This window comes from Falco punctatus (genome assembly GCF_963210335.1).
Source record: "Falco punctatus genome assembly, chromosome: 2".
Classification (NCBI taxonomy): Eukaryota; Metazoa; Chordata; class Aves; order Falconiformes; family Falconidae; genus Falco; species Falco punctatus.
Window position 1 is genome coordinate 34,398,464 of NC_137581.1, and position 27,153 is coordinate 34,425,616.

General features: G+C 38.0%; 1 protein-coding gene across 1 annotated transcript; it reads left to right on the plus strand.

Annotated features, from left to right (window-relative positions):
* Positions 1-27,061, plus strand: SUGT1 (SGT1 homolog, MIS12 kinetochore complex assembly cochaperone). Its single transcript, XM_080376849.1, is given in 15 exon segments — positions 1-175; positions 178-350; positions 352-389; positions 469-514; positions 4,153-4,243; positions 4,959-5,028; positions 5,385-5,455; positions 10,216-10,269; positions 12,013-12,029; positions 13,046-13,080; positions 13,683-13,779; positions 14,837-14,944; positions 24,775-24,865; positions 25,711-25,892; positions 26,528-27,061. Coding segments are annotated over 15 exon segments (1,335 nt in total). The 5' UTR covers positions 1-15; the 3' UTR covers positions 26,630-27,061.
* Positions 27,062-27,153: the final 92 nt, after the last annotated feature.

Genomic DNA, 27,153 nt, shown 5'->3' on the forward strand with positions numbered 1-27,153 from the left:
GAAGCGAGACCCCGCATGCGGTGCTGGAGCACGGTCCCTGCCCCTCCCCGTGCCCGCGCGGGAAGCCCCCGCACCGGCACAGCGCCACTTCCCCCTCGGCGGCGGCGCGGCCGGAAGAGGCGGTCGGCAAGGGCCTACGGGCCGCTCTGCGGCCGCCGGTCCTCCAGCTCTATGGTAGAGGAGGTGGCGCGCCCGCCGCGGTAGCCAGGGCCGCCCCGCCTCGCCCGGAGAGGCGCGGGAGGAGCTTGCGGGGCCGGTCGGCTCCTCCGCATCCCGTCGGCCCTTGCGCGGCTGCGGCCTTGGGGTTCGTTGCGCGGGTGCCTCAGCGGCTCCAGAAGTTTCCTGGGGACGGCGGGAGGCATGGCGGCGGCGGGAGCGGCCCCTCCACGGTGAGCCCCCCCTCCCCGCCCTGCGCCCCTTCCGCCCGCCCCCGCCTCGCCCTCTTACGCCGTTGTGTTTCCTTGACAGGCTCTCCGACGGGGACATCGACCGGGACCCGGAGGCAGCAGCGCAGGTGAGGGCCGGGCGCGGGGCGGCGGCGGGCCTCGCCCCTCGGGCGGTTGAAGCTCGCCGGCCTGCCGAGTCCGGGGCGCTGGGGGGAGCGGGGCGCGCAGCGTGCAGTGCCCAGCCGAGCCGTGCCGCTCTCGGGGGCGAGGGCAGCAGCTGCCCTCGCTGCGAGCGAGGCCTTGCGGAGTTTTCCCTCTGTCATGTGAGGTCCGGCTGCAGAGGAGTTCAGCGCGGTTCTGTCGGCGTACTTGTGCTACCTGTGCTGCTAAGAAGGAAAACAAAACAAAACAAACCACCAAACACCAAACCAAAACCCCATCGGCTTTGTCTTTTATGTAGGTAGATGATGGTTCAAATAACTAAGTTGTGCTTAAAAAAACCCCAAGCTTGTTGAAGAAATGTACTCAAATCTTTATTAGTTTTTATTCTGCCCTGATCTATTTTTTTATTCTTTTGATATTTTGTGGGGCCCAGAACTGATTTGCATTTCATATAAATGCAAAAAATAAATATTTTATAGTGAGAGTGATCATCCACTGGGTCAACCTCCCCATGGACGTTGGAGGATCCTCATCAATGGAGGTTTTCAGGACATGACTGGACAGGGTGTTAGATAATTTCATCTGGGCTCCCTTTGCCACAAAAAGTTGGATGTGATGATCTTTTGGTGTCCCTTCCAACCTGGCCTGTTCTATGAGTCTATGGTTTTACCCATTAACACGTGTTTATCTGCTTTCAAAGGTTATTTTTACTTAAAACAGATGGTTAATGAGAAGATAGAACTGGAGGGAGGACAAGTATTTCTATTTAACATACTTGCATAGGAAGAAGATGTAAATGGTTGGTTCTGCTTCAATAGGGTAGGTGGCAAAAGCATGAAATGGAACTGAATTATCCTTCCATAAAGAAAATGGTGAAGCTAAATCTTACAGTTCTTTGGGGTTTAGGCTGTAGCTTGTAAAACTTTTTCAGAAGCTAAATGACATCTAAAAAGCTGTTTGGAATAACCAAATACTTTTGGCATAGTACAACTAATGTAAGATATTAAAAAAAAAAAAAAGTAGTTTCACCTTGAGGGGGGAACCACCAACAAACAAACCAGAAAAACCCAATGCCAAAAGGTCTTTGGAAGTATTAAAGAACGCTGCCAGTATATGCATATTTTTTTTCTGGAATAAAATAGTTGCTTTGCTTTTCTGTTCTATATTTCAGTTCTTTGTACATTCAGGGCTTCAAAACGGTGTGTAACACATTCTATAGGTGTTAGTATCTGATACAGTGATCGTGGTGTCATTGTTGCAGCCTTTTTTAAAGTACTTGATTGAATAGGCAGATTGTACTTGATAATCTCTGAACTTGTAAGTCCATAGTTCAGTGTAGCATTTAGCTGCCTTAGAGACTTGGAACTGCAGGTAGTATACTATGTTTGCATGTTCTTACGTGTTGCCTTTATAACTCACATGCTCAATATTTCTAATCTGGGACATGATAGTACATAAATTGTGCTGTGTAATGCTTCCACACCTGACTAGACTTCTGCCCAGTTGGCTTGGCACTTACATGCTGTGTCCTCAGGACTTTCGATTTCTTTAACTCCTGGAGGGCATGCTTCAGCTTTCTGCACCTGGATCTGATACAACTGAAAGATCATCATCTATCTTTAAATACTGTCTGCACGATTAAGTTGTGAACTCTTTTAATTACTTTTACGTTATTTTAAGTTGGAAAAGTAGGTTACTGTGTGGAGACCAAAAGCACCTTTATTACATACAAACTCTTATTAGCACAGAGGGTCCTGAAACTTCCCAATGGATTTAGAAATAGATTTGCAAGTTGATGGCATGGTAAGGGCCTGCAGGGTTAAAATATGTAGAACACATACCTGAGTGTTTGTGAGGACAAAGTCTAAGCTTGTTGCAAGTAAACTGTTGCTGATGTCCATAATCTGGAGTTCTTGGTGTTAGTTGAGTATTACTTGGCTATCTTCTCAAATATCTGTGTTAAAGGAGTAGCTTTATTCATGTGTATGTGGCTGAATGAGATGTGATGACTTACTGATCAAAAAACCAACAGAGATGAGTTTCACACTATTGAAAATGTTTGGGTTTGGTTTTCCTTGCTTTCCTGGGGTGAGGACTAGTTCTGTAGGAGAATCCATTCACATGTTGTGTGCTTGTTCTAACTGGTGCTTCTGTCATCAGCGTAAATCAGAGGAAAGAATGTTTGGAGTGAGAGGTGATCTGTTAGAGAAGTGACTCTGGTTGTGAAGTGCCTGCAAGTTCAGCGTCAGAGTCAGACCCCACTTGGTTTTGAGGGTCAAAAACTGAACTTCACCTGTCAGCATAATATGAACCAATTTTAATATGTGCGTTGCTTCAGTGTCCCTCACATGTGGAATACCTATAGCCATGAGTATTTCCCTAATGACAACTGCTTTTGAATGACCTTAAATCTTAGGAGGGCATTGGTACAATTAGATCAAGTTACAGTTGTCTTGCCTGCTGCTTTCTTCAGAGACCCCCAAGGTTTTAGATTTATATGCTGTACCTATATATGGATTTGCATATCTTAGCAGTAGCGTCAGTTCTTAACCAGTGTAAGAGAAACGGTTGTGGACACTTAACTCCTATTTAGCATAAACATTTTGTGTGACATCTGCGAAACAGAACAAGACAGTGATCTAAATTAAAACTAAGGCAAGTCCTTCAGCTCTTCTTTTTTCTATGGCTTGGTGGGACAGAGTTTTGGCAGCTGTGCTCTGCTACTATTTATGCAGGTTTAAAGCCTGTATCTTAGCTACATTCACGCTTGTTAGATTCTGAGTAGAAGTCAACTTGGCAAATGGAGTTACTGTACTGTAACAATGCACTGTAGTGGCTTTGGAAGACTTACTGTCTTCTAGCAAAGGGAAGAATTTCTCTTATTAGTAAGAGAATTGGAGATGCTCTTTCCAGGTATATGCATCAAGTCATTGTGATTTTATTCTGTTGTGTGAAAGTCGTAAACTTTTCTTGTAGAGAGCATAATATAATTATTTCAATCTGTATACCAAATGATTCCCCTAATAAGGGACTACTTTATGCTTATGCCCATTGTACAACAATTATTTTATGGAGCACAGGGCTCACAGGAGTCTTTTTATTCTGCTTTTGTGCTCAGCATAAATTGGAACGTCTTACGCTCAATAATGTCATGTAACGTGGTATTTCATCATGTGTTACAATGCTTTGAGCACGTTATCCCCACGCAAGTGTTTTGACATACTACATGTTGACTTCCAAATTCCTAATGCTGCAGTGCTTCCTCAAATCCAGCAGACCTGTGTACAAATAACACTGAAAATTGTAGGAAGGTCTTTGGAATTTAGAAGATCATCTATGCAGTGGAGTTCATGTTTAAAGTATTTGAAAGTCATGTTTCTTCTCAGTAAGAAACAAACTCCTTGAATCTGATGTAATTGGCAAGTTCCTTGCACTTCAAGCTCTGATGTTTAAGCTTTGTGGATGAGAACTGAGCAACAGGTAAACAGTCATGCCAGTTAGTATATTTTCTTCTGAAATGGCTCTTAATCGACAATTTGGTATTGTGTTTTTATGGGGACTTCCAAGGTGCCATTTCATGGGGTTTTCTTGTGTGTCTTTACAGGAACTGACGACGGCTTTGGAAAAGAATCCAGATGATGCTGAATGTTATTGTCAACGAGCTTATGCTCATATTCTTCTACAGAAATATGCTGGTAACGTCTTCAGACAACACTGAGAATCCTCTTAACAAGGATGTTAATGCATATGTGTTATAACATGTTCTTTGCAGAAGATGTCTTCAATCTGAAGCCAAATATAGTAATAAGAGAAAGTGTTATCTGTAACTTAATATGCTTCTTTTGCAGTTAGTGCATAATTTTATGGTTTTCTTTGTCTTTGATTTTTTTTGGTTTTGTTGTTTCTGCAAAACTTCCAATTCTGTATTCTGCAGTCCCAGCTTTCCATTTGATTTTAGCCTAGGATTATCTTGGCAGCTTTTTTTAAGTAGAATTCTTAGGCAGATTTGAAGCCTTGTGTTGTAAGCATCTTCCATCCTTAAGTTTTTGGTTGAGAAAATCCTGACGTGATAGGAGTGTGATAACTGAATAATGCCTGGGAAAAAGATTAACTGAATAACTTAAGATTTGGTCTATTTTTTTCCTTCCAGTAAAAACCAAACAGACTCATGCTTCAGATCTAGGTGGAGGATCTGACTAAATGAAAGTCATGCTACATCTTAACATAGAGCTCTGCAGCTGAATGAAGGATTCATCCATAGCAGTTGTGGCTAGATTTAATTCAAATGATGTGATCTGTGTGCAAGCTAAGAAGGCTAACATAACCTTAAAAAACTTTGAGTACTGAAAGGCTCACAGTTCACTGCTTTTTATAACATTATGTTCCTCACGTTTATACTGACTTCCTCAGATGCTGTTGCAGATGCAAAGAAGTCCCTAGAACTGAACCCAAATTATGCTGTAGCGCTCCTTAGAAAAGGGTATGTATCATATATTGTACTTTGAGAATATTGTGATAATCTGTAGGGCAATACTAGTATTTGGATTATGGCTCTGTACAAGCTTTCTGCAACACCATGAATGAATAAATTTAGTGCAATGCTGCTCGTAACCCATCCATAATAAAGCTGTGGTTATAAGAAGCAATTTGGTTTAGAGTCATTATCTTAAACATCCTAGCCATTTCAAAGACACACCTCATAAGTGATTTAAATTCTTCCATATGTAATTTTAACCAATACAGTATGTTGTGATATAAGAATGTTGTGATCTTCAGAATGTGGATTAGACTGGGAAGTAACTACTGTTTCCTTTTGTTTTTCTTTGTTCATGTCAGGTTAGGTGAATATCATATCAAAAACTATGCATCTGCCATAGAGTCTTTCAGAGAGGGACAGAGGCTGGACAGTAAGTATTACAATTTCTTGTGAGCATGGTGCTCCTTTGCTAATGAGAAAAACCTTCTTTTTAATGTGTTAGCTGAAAGTGAAGACCAGGGATTTTTATTTATTTTTTTAAAGGCTAATTAACTAGGTACCTGACTTCATATGCCTGGATTTTGGAAGGTTTGTGCAGTCGTTGCATAGAAGTGTAAAACTGCTTAAAAATGTGTATCAAACTTCTTAGCAAAGTAGGATATGAATCTTTTTTTTTATTTTCTTTGTAAAATTGGGAGTGTTTTCCTACTTCCTGGAGGTCCTAGAAATAAATGGTGGCAATGGTGTGGCATATGAAGTGTCGTAGAAAAGTTTCTGAACAGGACAGGCTCCTTATACGTAGCTGGAATTTCTTGAATGGTTTGATAGGTCAGCCTTTAGAAAGGACACGCAACTTACTGGGTATTCAAACTATCAAAATGAATGATTGCCTCACATTACATACCACTTAATTACAGAAGCATATTTATATCTCTTTTTTTAACCTTAAAGCATTGGCTTCCTGGCTGGACTTGAGCACTTCTTAGTTTGAGGAGAATTGGAGCTTTTTCAAAACCTGACTTTATTCTAGAAGCAGGAAAGGATAGTTTAATACAGAAAGCTTTGGTAGAAGACGTGGGGAAGCATAAAACAAAGCAATTGCGAGATGGTTGTGACTCCTTTCTCTTCCCTCCTATCCCCCATTTTAAATAAAACCCTCTCCTTATTACGTTCCCTTCCTTCCCAGCAGCAGAAGAAAATGGTAGGAAAAGCACCTTGAAAAGGTTACACAGAGCAAAGCATACTAATATGATAAGCATTGTCATGGTCTCAGATCTTTCTACTATGTTGTCTTATCTGTAACAGTGGCTGGGATCTGAAGGTTTAACAAAACTTGGATTACTTCGCCTTTCCCAAATAAGTGATCTGATCCTCTGATCTAAAACTGGAGTTTCATGGGAGTGTAAGCTAGCTTGTTCTTGCTGCCAAGCGATCATACTTCCTCCTACTCTTGTGCTTGCTTAGCCTCTTCTTTCAATGCAGTAAATCTGCAGAAAGTTATGATTTTTTTTAAAGTGTTTTTCCCCTGGATTAGTGCTCAGTGAAGGGTCTGAGTGCTGGAGCCAGCAGTGCTAGCAGTGGTGGAAGGGGGATGCGGTGGAAATGCAGCAACTGTTGCCAGTTTTGGCTGTTCTGGAATAGGAGTTAGAATAGAAGAAATTCCCTAAAGTTCTTTCAGTTGTGGTGGTTTGGATAATTAGGTAGTCTCCAGTGGTTTGTGCACTATAAAGACAAGTGTATCTTTGCAGTCTAACCAAGTTCTCTATTTAGTATCTTACCTTGAAAGGAAGTGATTCCTTCTGGTGGCTTCTGTAGCTTTCCTTACAGCTCTTCATACATCTTCAAACTCATCGCTCCTGAATTTAATTGAATGATTAATCTATATTTATTCATGTTCTTGCCCCACACCAAGCAACCACTATCAATTTAAGGCTTTTCACATGCATGGATTTTGTCACCTTTATAGTTTGTCAGTTGCAGCTGTTCAAAATACGGATGATAGACAAAATCTCCTCAGGCCAGAACATCACTTCTGGGTAGGTGGGTTTTTTTTCATTCTGTTTAATCTCACATTCTACTTATGTTGTAGGGTGCAACAGCACAACAAGCTGCAGATATCTTTTTGGATAAGTCAGTGAATACCAGGATCCCCTTAGCTAATTCAGTATTCCTGAAATACAACACAATGTTTTCCTGTGTTGATTGCTTGACTTCTACCTGTTGGAATTTAATTTGCCATTTTTTTGCTGCTTACCCAAGTTGAAGAGTTTCTGAAGTGTCCTGGTCCTTCCTGATTACTCTCTCACCTGAAGATAGCTTCTGCTCTGCTTCCTGTATCTCGTTACAAAATTCTGTGACCCGCTGTGAGATGAGTCCCCTGAAGGCCTTTATTAAAATACAGATTTTTAGTTGATGCTTTTCCATATATTACCTAATTTGCTGGCAAGTTTATATCAGTAACAGAATTTTCTGATCTGTGGAGTGTTTGATGGATCCCAGGTGAAAACAACTGTGAGCATAAGCATTTTGGCAAAACAGTTAACTTCCAGTTAAACGCAGCTAGTGCAGAATGAACAAAGCTTAGAGAGAATAATTGCCACATACTGCTAAGCAAGTGGTAAAGAGACAAGACACTAGCTGTTGTTGCTTCAGAGAGAATTGCTGTGGTGGGGAATTCTTTGCTGGCAAGGCTGGTTTCTTTGCCACACGAGGGGCAGAAGTACACCAGTACACATTTCTGTTCCTTGCTGATGTAAGGGCTCTTTTAAATCTTAACCTGGAATGCTAACAACGATGAGCTTGCTACTTGTGCTCGTTACTGGTAGGACTGACAGGCCCAGGATACCACAGCAAGCTTCCCATTACCCACCTACAGGGATATCTAAATAGGACTTGACATGATGAATTGTTGAATGAGCAATGTTTCTTTATTTTCTAAAATAACGTTAGGAGTAAGATTCCTTTCACTCAACTGTGAGACTAGACGTGTGGATTTTCTGAGTTTATTAATTTGCCTTAGATTGAAGCAGCATTGTGATCTGTTGCTCTTCACTGTCTTATGTGGGTTTAGGACAGTTACACTCAAATTTTCTTGTTTTTTTCTGTGACCACCTAATGAATTTATGAAAGGTGGAATGTGTCAACTTTTTAAACATCTTAGTAGGTACTTTGCTTGTATTCTAAGAATTAGTTTTTCAGCAAGTGGCAACCCAGTTAAGTTTTCTGAATGAGAAAGTTATTAATAGCAGTTGTTAGCAAGTTCCTTGGGAGGATAATGCAATTATAGAGCACACACATGAAAAAAAGTCCTTTGTCTCAAGTTATCAAAAGTGCAGGGATACAGGGAAAGAGGCAGTGGTTGGTTAGGGGGACCTTCTAGAAAAATAGGGAAGATAGCACCTGACCTGTCTTTTAAAGTTTGTGTTGCATAGTGGTCCTGTCATAGGCTGTAGTTGAAAAGAGAATTGCTTGTCTGCTGCTGAAAGTCAGAGGCTAGATAAGTAAAGAGGTGATTCAGTTTCTCTTTTCTTAAACCCCTGAACCTACTTCATTTAATTTCACTTTTGATAAATAAATTTTGTTCCTAGCTGCAAAACTTGAAAGTCTTTTTAGGGTACGGGTGCTAAGTTTTAAAGTTATAGGTTAATTTAGGTTGCAGTGAAGCTCTGGAGCTCGTTTAATTCCATGCCCTGGCCAAAAGCAGTATTAACTTTGAACTTTCATGTGTTTGCTCGGGTTCTTCTACTGTTGACTTCCAAGTATCTCTAAGACTTTAAGATTCTACAGCCTCTTTGGGCAACCTGCTCCAGTGTTTGACCACCCTTTTAGTAAAGGACTTTCTTGCCTGATCAGAACTTTACTGCATCTTGGATCCTTTGCCTTGCTTCCTTTCCTCATGTACTTCTGAGGACAATTTGCGGTCAGTCATTTTAATCCCTTAAGTATGCATTAGGTAATCGAAGACAGCCCCTTAGATCGTCTAGCAGAATCCTCTGAAAATGTGTATCTTCTTTCTAGGGTTTGATGGGAATACAGAAAAGATGGCAGCAGTCAGTGACTGATTGTATTGTAATATCAAGACAGCCATATTATTATTTGCATTTTTATCTCTTCCTAACAACAACTGAGATATTACTAAATGTTGTGTAGTTTAAAATTTATATAACTTTTAAGATGACTGGTGGGGCTAGCAGAAGAACAGGTAAGAGGAAGTGGATTGAGCAGTGGGGAAGCAATTTCAAGACTGAAGGTGCACCTTAATATTTATGTACATTTTATATTTGAAGTGGTTGAGATATGTACTTTGCATAACCGCAGTGGAGTCACATTTGGTGTTACATGTGTGTCTGCTGGGAACTCTTCTGTCAGGCCTCTTCAAGCCTTCTGCTGGGTAGCTGGCTGCATGAACTCCCTCAGTGTGAATACTCTCTATTGCAAAAAGATAAAAAGTTAAGGGGTTTTAGTAGTTGATCGGTAACGTTGCCACTTCATTGCTTTCCTGACTGTGAAAGATATTTCTGGGAATTTTATTGAAATAAGGTGATTCCTCTGGTTTTACACTGCTACCTTTTGAGCTATTTTCCAGTGAATTAATTTCTGGGAAGCAAGCTCCCCAGATAGAATATCAGGGTCTTTACTAAACTTTTCTGTGATTTGGATTCATAGGATGGAATTGGCACCTGTGTGTTTCTGACATCCCTGAAACTTCAGGTGTGTTTGTAAAGTTTGTGTGAAACCACCAGGAGAAAATGCTTGATATTTGTGAAAACTAAGTGCAGCTTTGGGTTGTCCTTGGAACAGACAGTCTCTTCTGATATTTCTCTGGAGAGGAAGTCTGTGACTGTTTGAAAGAATAATTTTAAGAATAATGGGAAAATGTGTAAAACTATACTTGCTTTTTGAACAGTTATATAGGGGTTGACCAGACTGGAAAGCAATAGCATATTTGGGTCAGTTCAGGTTAAATCTGGTGTCCTACAAATTAATTTGAAGTTAATTAAATATAATAGAGTTAAATAGTAGCATTGTATAAAAATACTTAAAGCTTAACTGGAATGACAGAGGTTACAAGAAGATAATAGGAAATAATACCTTTTTTAGTAAATTGATGCAAGTTTGGGATAGATTAGTTCTTCACAATATGTGTAGTGCTTGAAGAGTTTTAATGTTACTGTGTTTGATCTCTTCTAGATGTAGATGATACCTTTACTATTTGGATTAAAAGATGTGAAGAAACACTAAACGGTAAGAAAAAAACACATTTACTTGATAAGGAATTTGATATACCCAGTGCTTTGAAGCTGTGTCATGTTTTTCAAAGATTTACAGCTTGCCTCTTACTTAGGAAAAACTGATTAAAAAAAAAATAATTCTTTTGTTCTATCTCTTGTTTCTCTCACAGTACACATCCTGAACACTTCTATACTTCAGATTGAGGAACATTAATATTAGGGTTTTAATGTAATAATTGGCTGTGACAGAGGAGTGTCTATTTAAAGTTCAGACAATTCATAATTAATTTTAAGTTGTTTTCATACACAACTTCTAATGAATTTCAGCTATGGAAACTTGTCAATTTTAAGCTTTTTTTCTATGTCTACTTCTGCTTGCTTTATAAAAACAACACCAAAAGAAGTTTTTAAGTCTTACAGAATATAATGTTGGGAAGAGGTGGAAACGGGGAGTTTACTCTTGAGTCCCTGTGGAGAGTACTTTAGGTGCTAATTGCTGCTTTGGTGTCTTACCCACGGTAGTCAGTGAGTGGGACTTTAATTCCCTTCTGTACCTTCCTACAGACCTGACAACTACCTCGTCCACAGTGCTTAATCTGGATGTGGTTTTTGATGAGATAGAATAACTGATGTAGTTTTTTCCTCAACAATGACTGTTCCTCCTCTTTGTGGTGCACACTGGAAAATGGGGCAGTAAGACAAGTTTGGATCAACATGCTGAATAAAAACCAGATAGAGGAGAACACTTTTGTGTTGTGTAGGAATGAACAAATTTCTGCTTTGTGATACGTATTTGCCAGGTTTATTTTTATTTGTAGAAATTGGATAAGTGATTGGCATGCGTGATCTTATTTGCATAGAGTGATCTTGGGTGACAACTTTCTCTGCCCTCTCAAGGAAAGAGGTTGTAATACACGTTTTTCTCTGATGTAATAATTACTTTTTGTGGTGTTTTGTCTGGTTCAACTCACTTGTCCTGTTTTATCTTGAATATTCATCCCTGTCTTTTCTTTTTTGAGCCATTTTCTTGATGCTTATGATACACTAGCAAAAAAACCCCAATAAAACTACTCTGATTTCTTCATTACAACTTAATATTCTTGTTTGTTAATCTTTCTCTCTTTTTAGCAGTATGTGTTATAAAGAAACAGGCAAAGTTTAATTCTTTTCAAACATCTTTAATCTGAAATAATTTAGGGAAAATATTTAAAGAGATACTGAGCTATAGTTTAGTACATTTAGTAGTTTAGTACATTTACAAATATTACAGTACATTTAAGATCATATGAATGAATTTCTCTGCCAGCTTTCCATCTCATGCCCCAACTGGGTATGCCTAGTCTGAGATACAGATTTGATGAGAACTTTGTGCTATTCCTATGGATGGATGATAAACCTAGTACAGACTTTTGAGAATTAATTTTTTTAAAACTTTTGTTTACCATGATGTTGCTTTAAATTAAAAAAGTCTATGTAGTTTTCTGATAAGCAAGTGAAAGTAATGGAAAGTTTGTTCCTTCTGTTAATCAGAACTTGCTTTACATTACAGTTCTTTTGCACAAGTTGCTGATTGAAGTCTAATGAAAGTGTGTCATAAAAGCAAAATACTAGGGATAGAACTGGCATGTTATTAACAATTCTCCTGTTGAGACTGGAATAAATGCAGAATGTTTGCAGTAAAGAAGGGTCAAGTGGGTATGTGCCTTTTAAGTTCAATATGTCTTTTTCTGAAACAGCAACTTTTTTCTTTCTGCAGCATCACAGACAGAAATGGTAAGATGTTTTCCTTAGTATGTTTACTGTCTTGATTTCTTTGTTATGCTGGGCTTCAGTGGCTTCTTAGGACTTTCAGGCTTTAAAAATAAACTTTTCTATTGCATGCAATTCTGAAGGATTTAACTTTTCTTCTAAACGTGTTCTTTTATTTGAGACCAAGGCTGAAAAATTTAAACCCTGAAAACTCTTGGGAATGTCATAAAAATCTGGCAATTCTTGTGCACTCACTGAAGTAAATTTTAACTTTCCAACTTGCAATTTGTTGCCTGATTTACAAATTAACCAGCTTATGTTGTCAATGCTAACTTGCTTGTGACTGTTTGAAAGTAACTTTCTTTTTCCCCCAGTAGCTTGCAAGTGATTTGTGCAAACTTTTTCTGCTGTAACTTGTTCAGCTTTCAGTTTGCTTTATTTATTGGAAGCCTTCAGAAGAAGTGTTGAAATTTACACTCACACCCCTTTTTCTATGTTGAGACAAAAAAATGGGAATTTGCATTGGATGTTCTGCTCCTTTCACAGGACTTCTGTTTTTTGCATTTTAGGAATAGGGTGGAGGAGGAAGGTGCACAGCAGACATGGTGGATGTATATAAAGACAAATCTTATGCTTAAGGTGTAACTTTTTAAGCATAAAAACTTTTTGAGTTCTTAGATATATTTCAAGTTTCCTTCCTGACTTTTTAGATCAGCAACATAGCCACTGTGTTTTTCAGGTATATTTCTTATCCAGGAAGAAAATTAATTAAAGCTGAACTTAATGCTATTTATAAAATGTCTGGCCAATAAATTCCAAGTTACAGACTGGCATATTTAATGTAAATTTAAACTTTTTTAATCGGGCATAAATGGCTAAGATGATGATGAAAAGCTTCACCTGTAAGCTAATGCTCATACATAAAATCAAGAAAAGGGGAACAATCAGTATGAAAATGATATGTCTTTGAAAAGTATTTCATGGTACGTTTTCACTTACACTGATGTAACTTTTTTTCCAATGGAATGTGCTTCAACTAGAATACACAGCAGCAACCTCTGCCACCAAAGATCAAGTAAGTTTGCTTTAGCTTTACTGTGAGAATTAAAACCATTGACATAACTTTTCTTTGACTTGGGGATTGGAGAAGCAATATAACGACTGTAGGAATTCTTTCTGGGTGCCTTCAAAAACATGGCAGTTTAAGCAAAGTGTTTCTTAGTGTCACTGCTTTTGTTCAGGCTGAATTGTACTTCTAGGAGATTGTGTTTCACTGGGAGAATGGGGAAATGGTGTAAGCCTTCTGACTTCAGCTTAATTCAAAGACTGCCCCATTGTGCCTAGTGTAGGTAACGTTTCTGAGGTATTTTTAAGATGCTGAACTAAAAAGCTAAAAAGAAGGCAAACAGTATTATGAATTGGTTAAGTGACCTAAATTTTGTATGCTTCTTGATTAATAAAAGGTTCTTTTTTTCTTTAACTATGTATCTTGTCAATTATGCAACTGTTCTTCTAGAGGAAGGGGAGGAAATCTAATTTTGTATATCTTTTCTCCCCATTAAACTACACAACGTACTGTTCCAGCTTTTAGTATTCTTCTGTATATATCTTTGCAGTTAGTTTTTCCTCTCTTGACCCTCTTTTTTTTTTTTTCTTTTTTCTTTTTTTTTTTAAAAGATATGACTGGTACCAAACAGAATCTCAAGTAATTGTGACTATAATGATCAAGAATGCGCAGAAGGATAATGTCAGTGTGCAGTTCTTGGAGAAAGAGGTGATTTGTGTTGCTTATTGATATGCATCCCTAGATTCCCTAAGATGTAGTAATTAAAACAGTAAATGTTATCTGCTGCAGTAGCATGAAAAGAATGGTACAGGTGGTCTTCTTTCTGAGCTTTTTTTTTTAATGTACAGTTATGCTGTACATGTGTGTATGCCCAAGCAAGTGAATTGGGATTTGTGGCCACAGCAGTGTCCATAGGATTTATACACAGCGGTATGCTGTGCATGCGGCAATGCAAACATCTGGTTTTCAGCTGCCTGTGTGTTTGGAGGGCTGGGGGAAGAAATGATCTGGATTTCAAATACTTCAGTATGCGTGCATCTGGAGTAGGAATGGACAGAGACAATGGAATGGACAGACCTATTTCTAAAAATAGGTGTGAATGAGTAATATCTTGCTTTAGTACAATTATAGAAAAAGAATGAATGTGGGTAAGTGGGTTTCTCTGGCTTTTGGCATCACTGAAATTGCTCATGGTGGCAAAGTGTGTATTTCAAGGAAGTGTAGTAATCTCTTTATTGTAATACCTTATGTGGTACCTGATGTTCATGTTTAATACAGCTGAGAATATTGTAGAGTTAGGTTCTTATTCTCAACTAAGCTGATACTTCACAAACTACCAGAACTACTTGGTTGTTACTATCTCCTTTCAATTGTTAAAACTGTGTGAGTGCTTCCCACATAGTTTGCATGTATTAGAAGGGAAGTTGCATATTGTTTTCATGTTCCATTATTAACGTGTTGATGCTTTATTTGCCATATAATTCTTTCCCCAAAGAACGCAGATAAAGCTGACAAGATAATAGGCTTTTTGAGTAGTTGCTGGCTAAGAATTGAAATCTCCTGTTCATTTTCTAGTATATTTTAGAGACACCTTGTTCAGTAATGTAACAGTATAATCTGAAATTCTGATGCCTGATGCTTTAAGTGCCCCAGTGAAGGATCATTAAATTAATCACTTAATCTTGGTGCCAAATGACAGTCCTTTACTTGGAAATGCAAAACTGCTCTCAAAGATGACCAGTGGTGTGTTTTCAACTGTTAACAGATGAATGCATCGGTGAGACTTCCATCAGGTGAAGACTACAACTTAAAGCTTGTTCTTCTTCATTCTATAGTGCCAGAGCAAAGTACATTTAAAGTGCTTTCAACAAAGGTAAGCGTCTTAAAAGTATAAATTATTTCTTTTGACTACTGCTGATGTTGAAAACATTTCTGCTTTATTGTCTTGTCTCTCTGCAACTGTCATAGTATCTTGCTTTTCCTATAAAAATGCTTTTTCTTCAAGGTGCCTTTCAGCCAGTGGGGAGGCTTTCTAAACTTGTGCAAGTATCAGAAATATTAATATGATAGTGCTTATTGAAGTGCAAATGATAGTTATGTTGAGGGTGCTTTCAGTTGTTGCTGTGGAAAGAAGACACTGGTCTTCACTCTTAAAATTCAGGTATTAAGAAAGTATGAACACCTTTCTAATAAGCTTTTAGGAGCCAATATTGCCTTATGAGGTGTTTTTATCTGTTTGTGCCCAAGAAATGTAAGTCAAGACTTTGAAGATTTCAGTGTTGAAATAATACTTTACCCTTTCATGACCTCTTGCTGGTAAAGGTTAGCCATATGGTTAACTGCTCTTGGCTTTTCAAGAGAGTGTATTCTATGCTGTTCCTGGAAATTGTACTTGCTTGAAGATACTTGAGAATCACGTAGCGTAAGAGAGAATGCTTTTGTTTCAGCATTTTGTTTCTCCTTTATTACAGGTATAGAAAAATGAGAAACTGTCTGTGGTCTGACATAGCATATATTGTTGATAGAACACACAGACAGACATATACTGTGTCCATAGAGCCTGGCCTGAATCTCTGAAACAGGAATGTGTTGTTGATTCTTTCCTTGTATTTCAGCAGTGGTTCTGCAGAGCTTTTGGAAATTCCTTTGCGTTCTTATGTTCCGTTTTACCTGTTCCCTTCTCAGAAAGGTACCTGTAATAGTTCTTGCAACATTTCAGGGAAGAGGGACTTTGAGATGACATGAGAGGATTGCCATAGAAAGTTGGTCTTGTTTTTCCACTCCTTGCACTAAGGAAGCTGAGCAGGTTATGTGGTTGAATCATGTGAGCTCTTATGCTGTGGGAGATAAGCAGAGTGCTCAAAGTATGTAGAAAATCTGTTAGTCCATTAGCTTTTGTATAAATTTGAGTGGAACGGGCATGGATCTTGTCAAGAGGAGTAACAGTGAGGTCCTGTTTGCTTTATGTTCCTATCTAGCTTGTGTTATACTTCTCATTTGTTGAAGTTCACCATTACTTCTATGAAGCATCTGCATGCTACTGAGCACTGTTGAAATGAACTTGACTTTGTCTTTCTATGCTACTATCTCTATCCTTCATTAATCTCTGAAATAATCTCTAGTAGTCTAGAACCTGGTTTGGATTGAGGTCCCCAAAGTGGTGTGAAAGCTTTAGTTATGTTCAGGTAGTGTCCAGATCGTATATATTTTGTATTTATTTTCACGTTACTCTTCCTATATAATTGCAAGAGAATATTTTTGAGATGAAATGGTATAATAGAGAACGTAAGTGTTCTAACAGCAGAAGTCAGTGCTTCAACATGTTCTTTTTGCAGAAAAGAATAGTGTAAGGACATTTGTGAAGGTGTAGTGAAGAAATATAATTTAAGTGATGCCCAAGCTAATTCTGGTTCTGACCAGTAGATGGAGTCTGGCTGAAGAAGAAAATTTAAAAGCAGGTGTATGTTAAGCATGCGAAGACTTCTTCAAAGGCTTAGAATATTTTACTTTGAAAAACAGTAAGCACTTTAAGGTCATGATGCAGCCTTAGTGTTTGGATACTAGAAATGCTGATTTCATAAGTTTCATGTATGTACTTTGTTCTTAGGAGCGGTGTGGAAAATGCGCATTTACTACTTCGAATAAACTATCCTGGAACTTCTCAAACCCTCTACAAATTATTTTCTACCACTTACATGAAGTCCTTTTGTAAGGACTCAGAAGGAAAGACATAATCTCATTATCTTCCCAATTGCATGAAATCTTCACTACACACTCCTAGAGAAATTGTGTTTTCATGGGTTAGGAACAGATCTGTTCTTGTGGATGAATAATTTCAGCTAAGAGTAGCTTCAGGTGTTCACATTGCTATGTTTGTATTGCTGCTTTGAATGCATGAGCTGCGTTGCCATTAGCATCATGTAGACTCTTTGCTGTCTGTCTAGTGAAGACTGGTCTTTCTTTTCCAATTATGTGAGGAAATAGATGAGGAGACACAGTAGAGTGTATGGGCAGGTCATGTGGTGGATAGTTCGGGTTTCCCATGAACTTCATAAAACTAACAAATGTAAAGGATAAGGGATGAAACAACAGAACTGGCAGACAGTAGAAGAATCCCACGTGGTTTTGTAACTAAGAGAAGCTGGAGAGGGATTTCTCAATACTGCTTGAAATTCAAATTCACTTGACAAGTGCAAAGGAATAAAGGTACAGATATGAACTCAGGAGGAGAAAATGGCCTTAACTGAATTTGCAGAATTACAGATTCTAAAATAACTGCAAAAAGCAGACAGACTCTGGGATTGGTTCTTTCAGGGATGTTAACAGTGGTGAAAAATGCAATTGATACCTCAAGAATTGTTTCTTTCCTAGCGGTGAAACAGAAATTACAACTTTCAATAAATCCATGATACAGAGTCTCTGTTTAGAAAAGAACAGAAGTGGCAGTGGTATAGAGGTAGCATAGGTAAATGTTTGGAGGTATTTGAATGGTTTCTGTATGGGCAGAAGCAAATCAGTGTTCATGATCTGCAGACTTTTGACTTCAAGCTGTGAGCTAGAAGAAGTCCAGTTTTGGGATAAAATTGTCATTTCTTTATGGATCCTAGTATTGTATGTTCTCTAACTGTCAACAGTTTTACAGACGATACTGACTGCCTTTAGTAGTGGCTGTATGTACTATTGCCATGCTTGGAGCCGTTTTTTTACCTAATTCAAAAGTTTATTTGCTGTTTAATAGATATCATTACTTGCAGATTCAGCTTTCAGTTGATTATGGTTCCTGTTCACAATTTAGTTGTGAGTTACTTAGAATTACCTGATGTTGTTCGCCATATAATTCTGAGATCGAGGGCCTCAACCAGCGTTCATGTGAGAGGATACTGAATACAACTGTATTGAGTCCTTGTCTTGAGGGAATTGGTATATATGCATAGCACTCTCTTGTACGTGAACAGCATGGTTGATCATAACTAGATAACTAGATCACCTGATGTTATTGATTATACTCCTCGTCTGTCAAAGGTATCTGACAGTAGTAATCTAACCGAGAAAAAATAGCGGCAGCTCCAGAAAGCACTGTATAAATTTGAGAGTTGTGTCTTACAAATGGAAGGCGATCTGATCTTTGTGTGTAGCATCACTTTGTACGCAACAGGTAGGATTTTGTGTGTTTTGTTGGTCATCCTCAGGTGTCCGGTGAGGTGGAAGAAAAACTGTGCCAAGCTGAAAACTGCATGTTGCATTCAGCATTGAAGAGGAGGAAGGTACCCTTTAGTGGTGCGACTTGGTTTTTTCCTTCTTTCCAGGAGAGGGAGCCAAAATGTAAAGGCTGGACCGAGTTTGCTCTTTAGAAGTCGCCAGCATGCAGTTACCCAGTAGCACAGTGTGCATAATATCATTGTACTCCCTTCGTAAAAGGAAAAAGGTATAAAAACTTCAAATGAGTGACTCAATATGTTTAAGATAAAACTAGCTGATCTGTTTCTGTCCAGAAAATATGGCAGGAAAGTAGAATACACAAACAGTGTAAGCATTTCTAATGTTCTGAAGCAGTTCTTCAGGCACAGTTAGCCTCACTTTCCTCTCCCTTTTCTGTTCAGTCTACCAGTTAGTGTATTGGGGATTCCAGGGGAATGTTCTGCCACGCTACTGCCACAAGTTGGAAACTTGTGCAACATGAGCAATTTCTCTGGGTCTTCTGTTGTGGTTTAGGTGATGCTCAGGGTTTTCTTCTTGTTAGACCACAAGAGGAGAGTGAGGATGAGTATGTGCATTTAGCATGTGTGCTTATGAACTTGAAAGAAACTTGAACTAGTGCTTTCTCTTTTTATTCCCCTCTTCTTTTGCATCTACAAATAGTCTGGAGACAATTACTGTAAGTTTTTAGTTTTTAGTGGTTTAGGCTTTTTGCAGGCAATGATTTGCAGCAATTTAGAGCCATTTGAAAAAGTGGTTTCTTTACCACAGAACTGTCCTTTAATTAGAGATCAAAGTTTTGCTGCAAACAGGGGAGGTGTTAGGAATCCTCAGCCTCTTGTACAGTTGACATTTGTTACTTAATAGAGATGTCTGAGGTAGAAGCATGCTCTCAGCAGCTTCTGGCCAAGAATACGGTAGTGTGCATCAGTGGAATGTTTGTTTTTTCTCTCAAACCAACATTTAGCCTTGCAAACTCTGAAATACTCTGTACCAGAAAAGCACATCAGTGCCTGTTGCTAAATGTAAAAGAAAAGGCAAAGAGTGAAACTGTTTCACACGCACTTGGACTGTCCTCAGTGTCTCTTTTCAGAGGCAAATATACACAAATAGTTAAACAGAGGAACAGATTTAACTGAAGTCAGTTCTTACTGTATCCTTAAAAGATACTTTCTCACTTTGGATATTTTCATTATGTTGCTTGCAGGTACTTGAATGCAGACTTCCCTGCTGTCATGTTTTCTTATTTTCTTTGTGAGACTTTCATGCAGATTCATATCTCCCATATATATTCTTGAGCATTTTCTGTAAATTATAAAAAGATATTTAAGATAAGAGTTGGATACTTTCTGAAAAGGGCTAGTCGGAGCAATTTCCTGACTAGACCATAAAGAAACCTTCCCAGTGATTGGCATGATATTTACTTAGCTCAAAATAAGTTTGGGGTTTTTTTTTCTTTATGAATGCAGATGGGTGTGGGACAGATTTAAACTTGGTAATACTCTGAGAACAGTATTTTAAACAAGCATGTAAGTCAGTACCCGTGCTTTATATAAATATGTAAAGGAAAACTATGCATAAGGGGTTTTGTTTTGTCTGTCTTGAGACAAGATGGACTTAAGAACTGTTGGAATAGTGATGGTTTACTATAGGATAGGAGGATGCAGTGACAGAGAGCTTTAGGATACCTAAATGATCTGTATTGCTAGCTCCTTCTTTAAAATTCAGAATTTTAACAAGTGGTTGCTATGTAATGTCCGTGAGGTGGAAACCTGGACATTATTGGACTCAGTTCTCCATAGTATGTATTTGGCAAAGAAACTGAAAGTTGCACACTAGATCCTTCTGTTGCAACATATTTGCTACAGAATAAATCTCTTAATTATCGTTTGTGATAACTTTAAACAAAATATACTGAGATGAAAATAACTCTACAGACTTATGGGCCAAAGATCTTGGGATTCAGAATATAAGCAATGTATAAAAGGTCTTTGAATAACTGTGATACCAAAACTGTGTGTGATATGATCTTAGAGGTAAGTTTGAGTAGGTTATACATTTTTAGAAGATAGTGCTATTTTGTGCTAAGGTTAAATTTGGGTAACAAAATGCACAAGATGAATACAAAATGACAACTCTATAATAAACAAAATTTACAACATAGACAAGGCAGTCAGTAGTTCAGGAAATAAGTAGTTGATTGGAAACCCTGAATTCTTGGGTTTGTGTGTTTGATACATCAGAATATCAGAATTTAAAAGGGTATTTTTTGATGTATCTTAAAATTAACAGCTGAACTACTGCTTAAGCTCTGCCAGTTCTGATTTCCTTCATCCATCTGATCAGAGCTTGACACAGATTTGCCTGTGGTAAGTGAACTTTCCTAAGCATGGACTGTAAAATATAAAATGCAGTAGAAATTAGAGAAAAATTCTTGTAACTTGTCAGCGTACACCAGAATCTTCTTTTAGGGAGGTAGTTCTTTCCCTTTTAATGTTTCTCAGTTAAGCTGGCAATGTTTGTCCCAGAACGTAAGTTAAAGTGACATCTAGTTCATTAGAGGTTTGGGCTTTTTAACAGTAAGCTTCAGCCTAGAAAATTGATGTTAGCTAACTAGTGTTGTGTTTATCTGTAGATAAGGGGAGAAATTCTTTCTTAAAACTAGATTAAAAGCTCTCTTATGCCAGTCATCTTAAAGTAAGGGGTTTTTGTGTTCTTATGCTACCAATGAAATAGTTTAGAATAGGTTCTGAGAGTAATTCTGGCATCTTTTGTGATTGCTAGCTTTTGGATTAAGCTGCAAACAAACTTGTCTCAATCTCTCGTAGGTTTTAAAAAGTCGATTACTTCTAAAACTAGAAAATTTGGTGATTAGAAACTTGCCTGTATCCTTCCATTGCAGCTAGGGTTTCTTCTAGACGTTGAATCCTCCCTTTGACCCTCTTCTCAGAAGGGTGGATTTCCCTTGAGAGTATTTCACAAAAGCAGTGGATGATTTGCTCTGTCAAAATTCCATGTTTCTTTCCCTTTTTGCTTTGCTCACTTGGAGCCCAAAGTATCAGGAACTTAAAAATTTCAAGAGAAAGTGGACTATTTCTGTGTAAGAACTTTTCATGGATTTGAAGTATTGTGTCTAGATTTGGGCTCCCCAATGGAAGAAAGGCGCTGATGTAGTAGAGCAAGTTGTAGTGGAGGGCTACCAAGATTGTCTGGTGGCTGCACGACATGAGCTTCAAGGACAGGCCGAGGAATTAGGCTTGTCCTTGAGTGGCATGTGAAACATTTAATTTGCAATTAAATTTCCCAGTCTTTTATTCTTAGGTTGTCACAAGGCACACAAGCATATGTTTTATGAAATATAAATGTTAAATCAAAGTAGTTGGCAAAGTGTTGATGTATTTCTCTTGCCTGAGTACTGGAATTTTTTTTCGAAGGAGAGGAAGAATCTAACAGTACTTGTGTGTTAAATGACACGAATATCCGTACTGCTATGTTACTTTTCTGTGTGACAGATACTAGTATCTGCTTTAAAATGTTCATTAAAATGCATTTATTGCCGTTTGTGCGTGTAATTGGAACTCACCAAGTTGTTTCCCTGTAGATCAAATAAAGCTCTCAAGTTGGAGAAATATGCGCCTTCACAAGCAGAATTTTATAGCTTTATATTTTTAGAAAGTGTGGTTATATAATGGTGTGAAGCTAATGATTTTTCTAGTTTTGCTCACGCCTGCCACTTTGCCTAATGAGTAACTTCAGTGGAAGTGGATGGAGTAGATGGGGTAGAGGTTTAATCATGTCATAAATCCGTTCTGGCTCATTCTTCAGCTGTGTGTACTTCTGGCTTGGCAGGGTTTAGATTTAAGAAATCTGCATGTTACACTGGGAATTGAGTTTGTAGTATTTCCTTTTCCTTAGGGTTGTTTATTATGTAGTACTGGCTTAGGGACAGTTTCATAGAGGAAAGTATAAGAACTAGCAGATGAAGAAAAGGAGAGGAAGATTACTGGAGCAGTAAAAGCAAAGATCTGCCTTTTTTTCCCCTTCTTTTTATGCATGGGCAGAGTACTCTGATGAATAACTGAAGGTCTTTATAAGGGCTCTTTGAGGAGGATTGTATTCTGAGAAGAAAAAAGTTAATGTTTAGTAGCTCACACCAAGCATTATATTGCATTAGAGGTCATTCTTGGTGTAGATGAAATAGTCTGTATTTGAGATACTGAAAGATATTGGTGGAAAGCCTGAAGTATAAGGGTAAGAGGAGACAGTGAAGGAATAAATGGAAGAGAAAATGAAGAAGCGTAGGCTTGAGCAGTCTTAGTATCAGGCATTTATTGTTGGTTGTGTTGGTTTGGTTTTGGTTTTTTTATAGAACATATAGGGGATACGCTAATAAGCAGAGTATAAAATCTTAAAATTAAGGCCTCTTCAACTTAAATGTGCAACCAAATTGATAATACAGTTTCCTCCGGTTGTGAAGTTAGATAGGAAGCAGAGGAGAGACAAGTTGTTTTAAATTAATACTCACGTTTCACTTGTAATTAATTAATGCCTTTGTAAGTGGCTAATTAACTTAAACGTTTGACTCATGAGATCCAAATCCATTGGGGGAAAAAAACCCCTCACACTGCTAGTTCTGGCACTTGTGGAACTACTTGTCTGTCTTACGTAGATGTACAAACATTTTTTGCTTTCTCAAGCTAGTTGCAATGCATTAGATTTATGAGCGTGGGTGTTAAAAAACAAACTTTAAGATTGTAGTTTCCAAAGTGTTTTTATAAGAGTCCAGTGGAGGAAGCTTTGCTGACTTCTTTCATTTTACTGAAGACTAATTATTGGTACAGTCTGAATGCTGCTTCTGCATAGTTTTAACAGAAATCTCTGTGTCCTTACAGATTGTAGTATTAAACTCTGGAATACAGGCTGCCTTTAGGGACAGTAGGTTGAGCAACTGGAGTAATACAGTATTTTAATGTTATATGATTAGTTTTGGTTCTGTGACTGATACTGACACTATTTTAAAACCTGATACTCTTGATTTGTGACTTGTCAAGTTGCTAAAAACATTGGAAATCAATCAGACATGGGGAGTGAGAAGTTAAGGACATGCGGGTATTGGACTTACAAACTTACTGAAACTCCCCTGCCTTGAAGGGCATTCCGCACCTCATGTCTTAAACTTTCTTGTTCTCCGTACAAGTTAGTGGTGGAAAATAAGTATTTAAACTTGACTAGGGAAATGGTAGCTTCCTGGGCGGAGGGGGGGGGGGGGGGGGCGGGGCAGAGGGGTTGGGGGGGAAGCAGCAGTCAGCATTGAATACGGTGAGTCTTAAAATGAAGCATGATTGCAAACATGGAAGCTTTAAACTTAAATAAGATAATTCCTTCGTTTTTATAAGGTGTCTCAGTCTTGTTGCTTACCAGTGACTCATTTGAAGAATGGATTAAATAAAGCTCAGATCTCCGATCAACATGATGCTAGGCAAGGAGCTTGCTGTTAGGATCTCTAGGGTTAGCTTTCACAGTGGTGCCTTTGTTTTTGGGTCTGCAGGGATCCCCAGGTTATAGTGGCTTTCAGTGGAACTAAGAACTCTTCTGCTGAGCTGTTCACAAATAAGAAACTGCTGAAGTTTAACAAGTACTGATTTCAGTTAATTAATACATCATATAAATTTTGTGATGTTTTCTTAAGTGAGTTTGTCATTTGGAGTGACCTTAGACAGTCCTTGTTTTGCAACTTTGTAACCCTGTAACCAAAGGATAAGGTTAATTATGAAAAAACATTTCAATATGGTTGTCTAAAGATATATGTGTAGTTGCGAATAGGGCATGACATACTTCACTTAATTTTGTTTTTCCTGTGATAATTGCAACCATATCCATTTTTAATTGCCAGTTTTGTCTATGAATACTAGACAGTTTTCTCCATAGCAGTGTTCATTGAACCAAATGAATACAGCTTCTGAAATTCTCAAATGGGAAGATCTGCATAATCCCTGCGTGTTACCCTGGTTTGTGTACTACAGATCAAATATGATTTTTTTTGTTGGATGAAGTGTAAATTTAAAGTTGGATTTTTTTTAGTCCTTCAAAAGTGCTATTTAATTATTTGAGCTGACTGGCAAGTAAGGGATGCTTGGAAGGTAATACCTCGGTGCCTGGCAATGTAGAAATATTGGGACTAATTGTTTCTTTTGGGATGCCATAATTTACAAAAAGAATCAAGTAACAATAAGCAAAAGAATGTTAAGTGGTAGTAAACAAAAGGGGAGAAGTCTGATACAGGAGCTATGCAGCCACAGAAGAGCTTAATTGACATATGACTCGAAGTCACGTAACTTCATCTCGTAAGGTAGGTCAATTTTGCTGAAATATAGGATTCATATTAAAGACCGTGTTTCTTAAAACAAATGTGTGTATTTTATTGCTACAGGATCCAACTACTTTGAAACTATTTGGCAGAACTGTTTGCCATCTGGATTAATTTGTTCTTTGTCCTATGTTTTGTAGGTTGAGATAAAAATGAAGAAGCCAGAGGCTGTAAGATGGGAGAAGCTGGAGGGCCAGGGAGATTCTCCTAAGTTAAAGCAATTTACACCAGGTTTGTTTTCTAAACTATTGAGTATTAAATGGTTTATTTGTATTAAGTCACTTGCCCTTATTAATAATAATTTTTGTGTTAAATTGTTAATAAAATCACAGCTTTATATTTACAATGAAAAGCCTAATAGTCTTGTTTTTACTGCTGAGAATTGACAGAAAAAGTCTGCAGGGCATTACTAAAACTTAGATATTAAATTTAGTCATAACTTCCATAAATCTGATGGATTGTTAAAGATACATGCTTTTCATTCATTCCTCTGGGCTTATCTGTTTGGCTGTGTGTATTGGTCGCAGTTCTATAGTTCTGTGCATTTACACCTCTGTTGTTGCTTAAGTAATGAGCTATTATTTGCGTAAGTATTCCATCTCTCTTGGAAAACAATACTGTCAAAGTTTTTCAAGACAGTTTACCAGTCTGTTTTTGAGAGAGTTTGAATTTCCTGATTAATTGATTTCAGGTATTTTTTTGAAATTTAGCTCATATTTTCTTATGGCTCTAGGCTACTGGGTATTTTTTTCTTACCATCAGCCAATATCTCCCGCCTCATTTTGACTTTAATTATCTGTGTTGCTGTTGCCCAACTTTCTTTTTCTGTTGGATAGCTAAATTATGTAACTCTGTTTACTTAAAAGTAAACTTTTGCAACCACTGAATGTAGTCTCTAGCATTTCTTAGTTTCCTTTATTTTTGTTACTGCAGTGCTTATGTCAGGAGGAATCCATTTGCATTTTCGGATTTGTGTTCCATTCTAAACTCTGATTCATTGGGTACATATGTGTCTGTGTGTTCTCTGCTGCTCTAAAATCATGAGAAAATGCTTAGTTAACACTTTCTGTTTTCAGATACCCAGCACTTATATCCATCATCCTCTCACTATACAAGGAACTGGGACAAACTGGTAGTTGAAATCAAAGAAGAGGAGAAGAATGAGAAGTTAGAAGGAGATGCTGCTTTAAATAAACTCTTCCAGCAGATTTATTCAGATGGTACAGATGAAGTGAAACGTGCTATGAACAAATCATTTGTAAGTTTTTGTTCTTTTTTTCTGAAGAAGTGTGTAAATTTTGCACGCTGACACAATTTACTAAACTGTGCATCACTCGGGAAGCCTCTAGCTACCAAAAGTTTAGGCCTGTAACAAATGGCAGTGGTTCTGTTGGAAATACTGGTGTAACAAGTCTCACTGAAAGCTACAGTGCTGTACACTAATGAATGTCCAGGGTTGTGCTTTGTCACTGGTCTCTGTCTCAATCAGTGTTATCAAAGGAATACAGGTTTTGGCTCATATAGAGCTTGAAGACTTGGGTCTTTCACACGGGTGAAAGGATCAAATTCCTCTTAATTGTTTGTATCTAGTTCCTTTTATTTGTAGTCCTCATAGGCAAGAATATGACTGACCCTTCAAACGCTTCTTCTTAATGAAGTAACATCTCATTGTGTCCAGTACTGATAAAAATACTGTTGGGCTGAAAATTCCAGAATGAGGGCTTTGTCAGATTTTAGTCTATATGTACACAGAATTCCTGTCTGCAATTGCTACTACATGGAGCTTAAATCCTTAGTGTTTATTCAGAATTTGTTAATCTGCTGTAAGAAATGTGGCTTTTATATTACTAGAATTCCACTAGCACACTAAACAAGCTTTCTCTCATATTGCAGATGGAGTCTGGAGGCACAGTTCTGAGCACCAACTGGTCTGATGTTGGTAAAAGGAAGGTAGAGGTCAATCCTCCTGATGACGTGGAATGGAAAAAATTCTAATCCTGTTTTTAATCTTTTACCAACTATACGTTGCTATTATCATGTACTGACCACAGTGTACGGACATAGCATTCTTGGATTCAAAGCACTGAATGTTCCCTTGGAAACAGGAATTGTCTTTACATTTTGTGTGCTTTAGAAATTCCTCCATCTGCAGATGTTAAAGGTATACTCAAGAGCAGAACCCTATTTTCATTATCTCTGTCTAATTTTTGGAAACTGAGTCAATCATTCTAAATTTTCTGCCACCTTTATCAGTTCTGCCCTTTGGGGTAGGGTGATCTCTAATGGCTGGTCAGGATTATTGCCTTACGCCCGATATTTCTGTTCAATAACTTATTAGATCTTGGCAACTTTGGATAAAAACACTTTTCAACAACAATGTTAAAATTGTTTGCTCTTTAACTCTGCTAAATAAAACTGTAAATATAACTTTTCCTATACAGAAGCTGTTTCATTTCTTTTTTAGTAATTTTGGTTTTTGATGGGGGAATCACTTAAAGCATGTAAGTAAGGATGTGAAT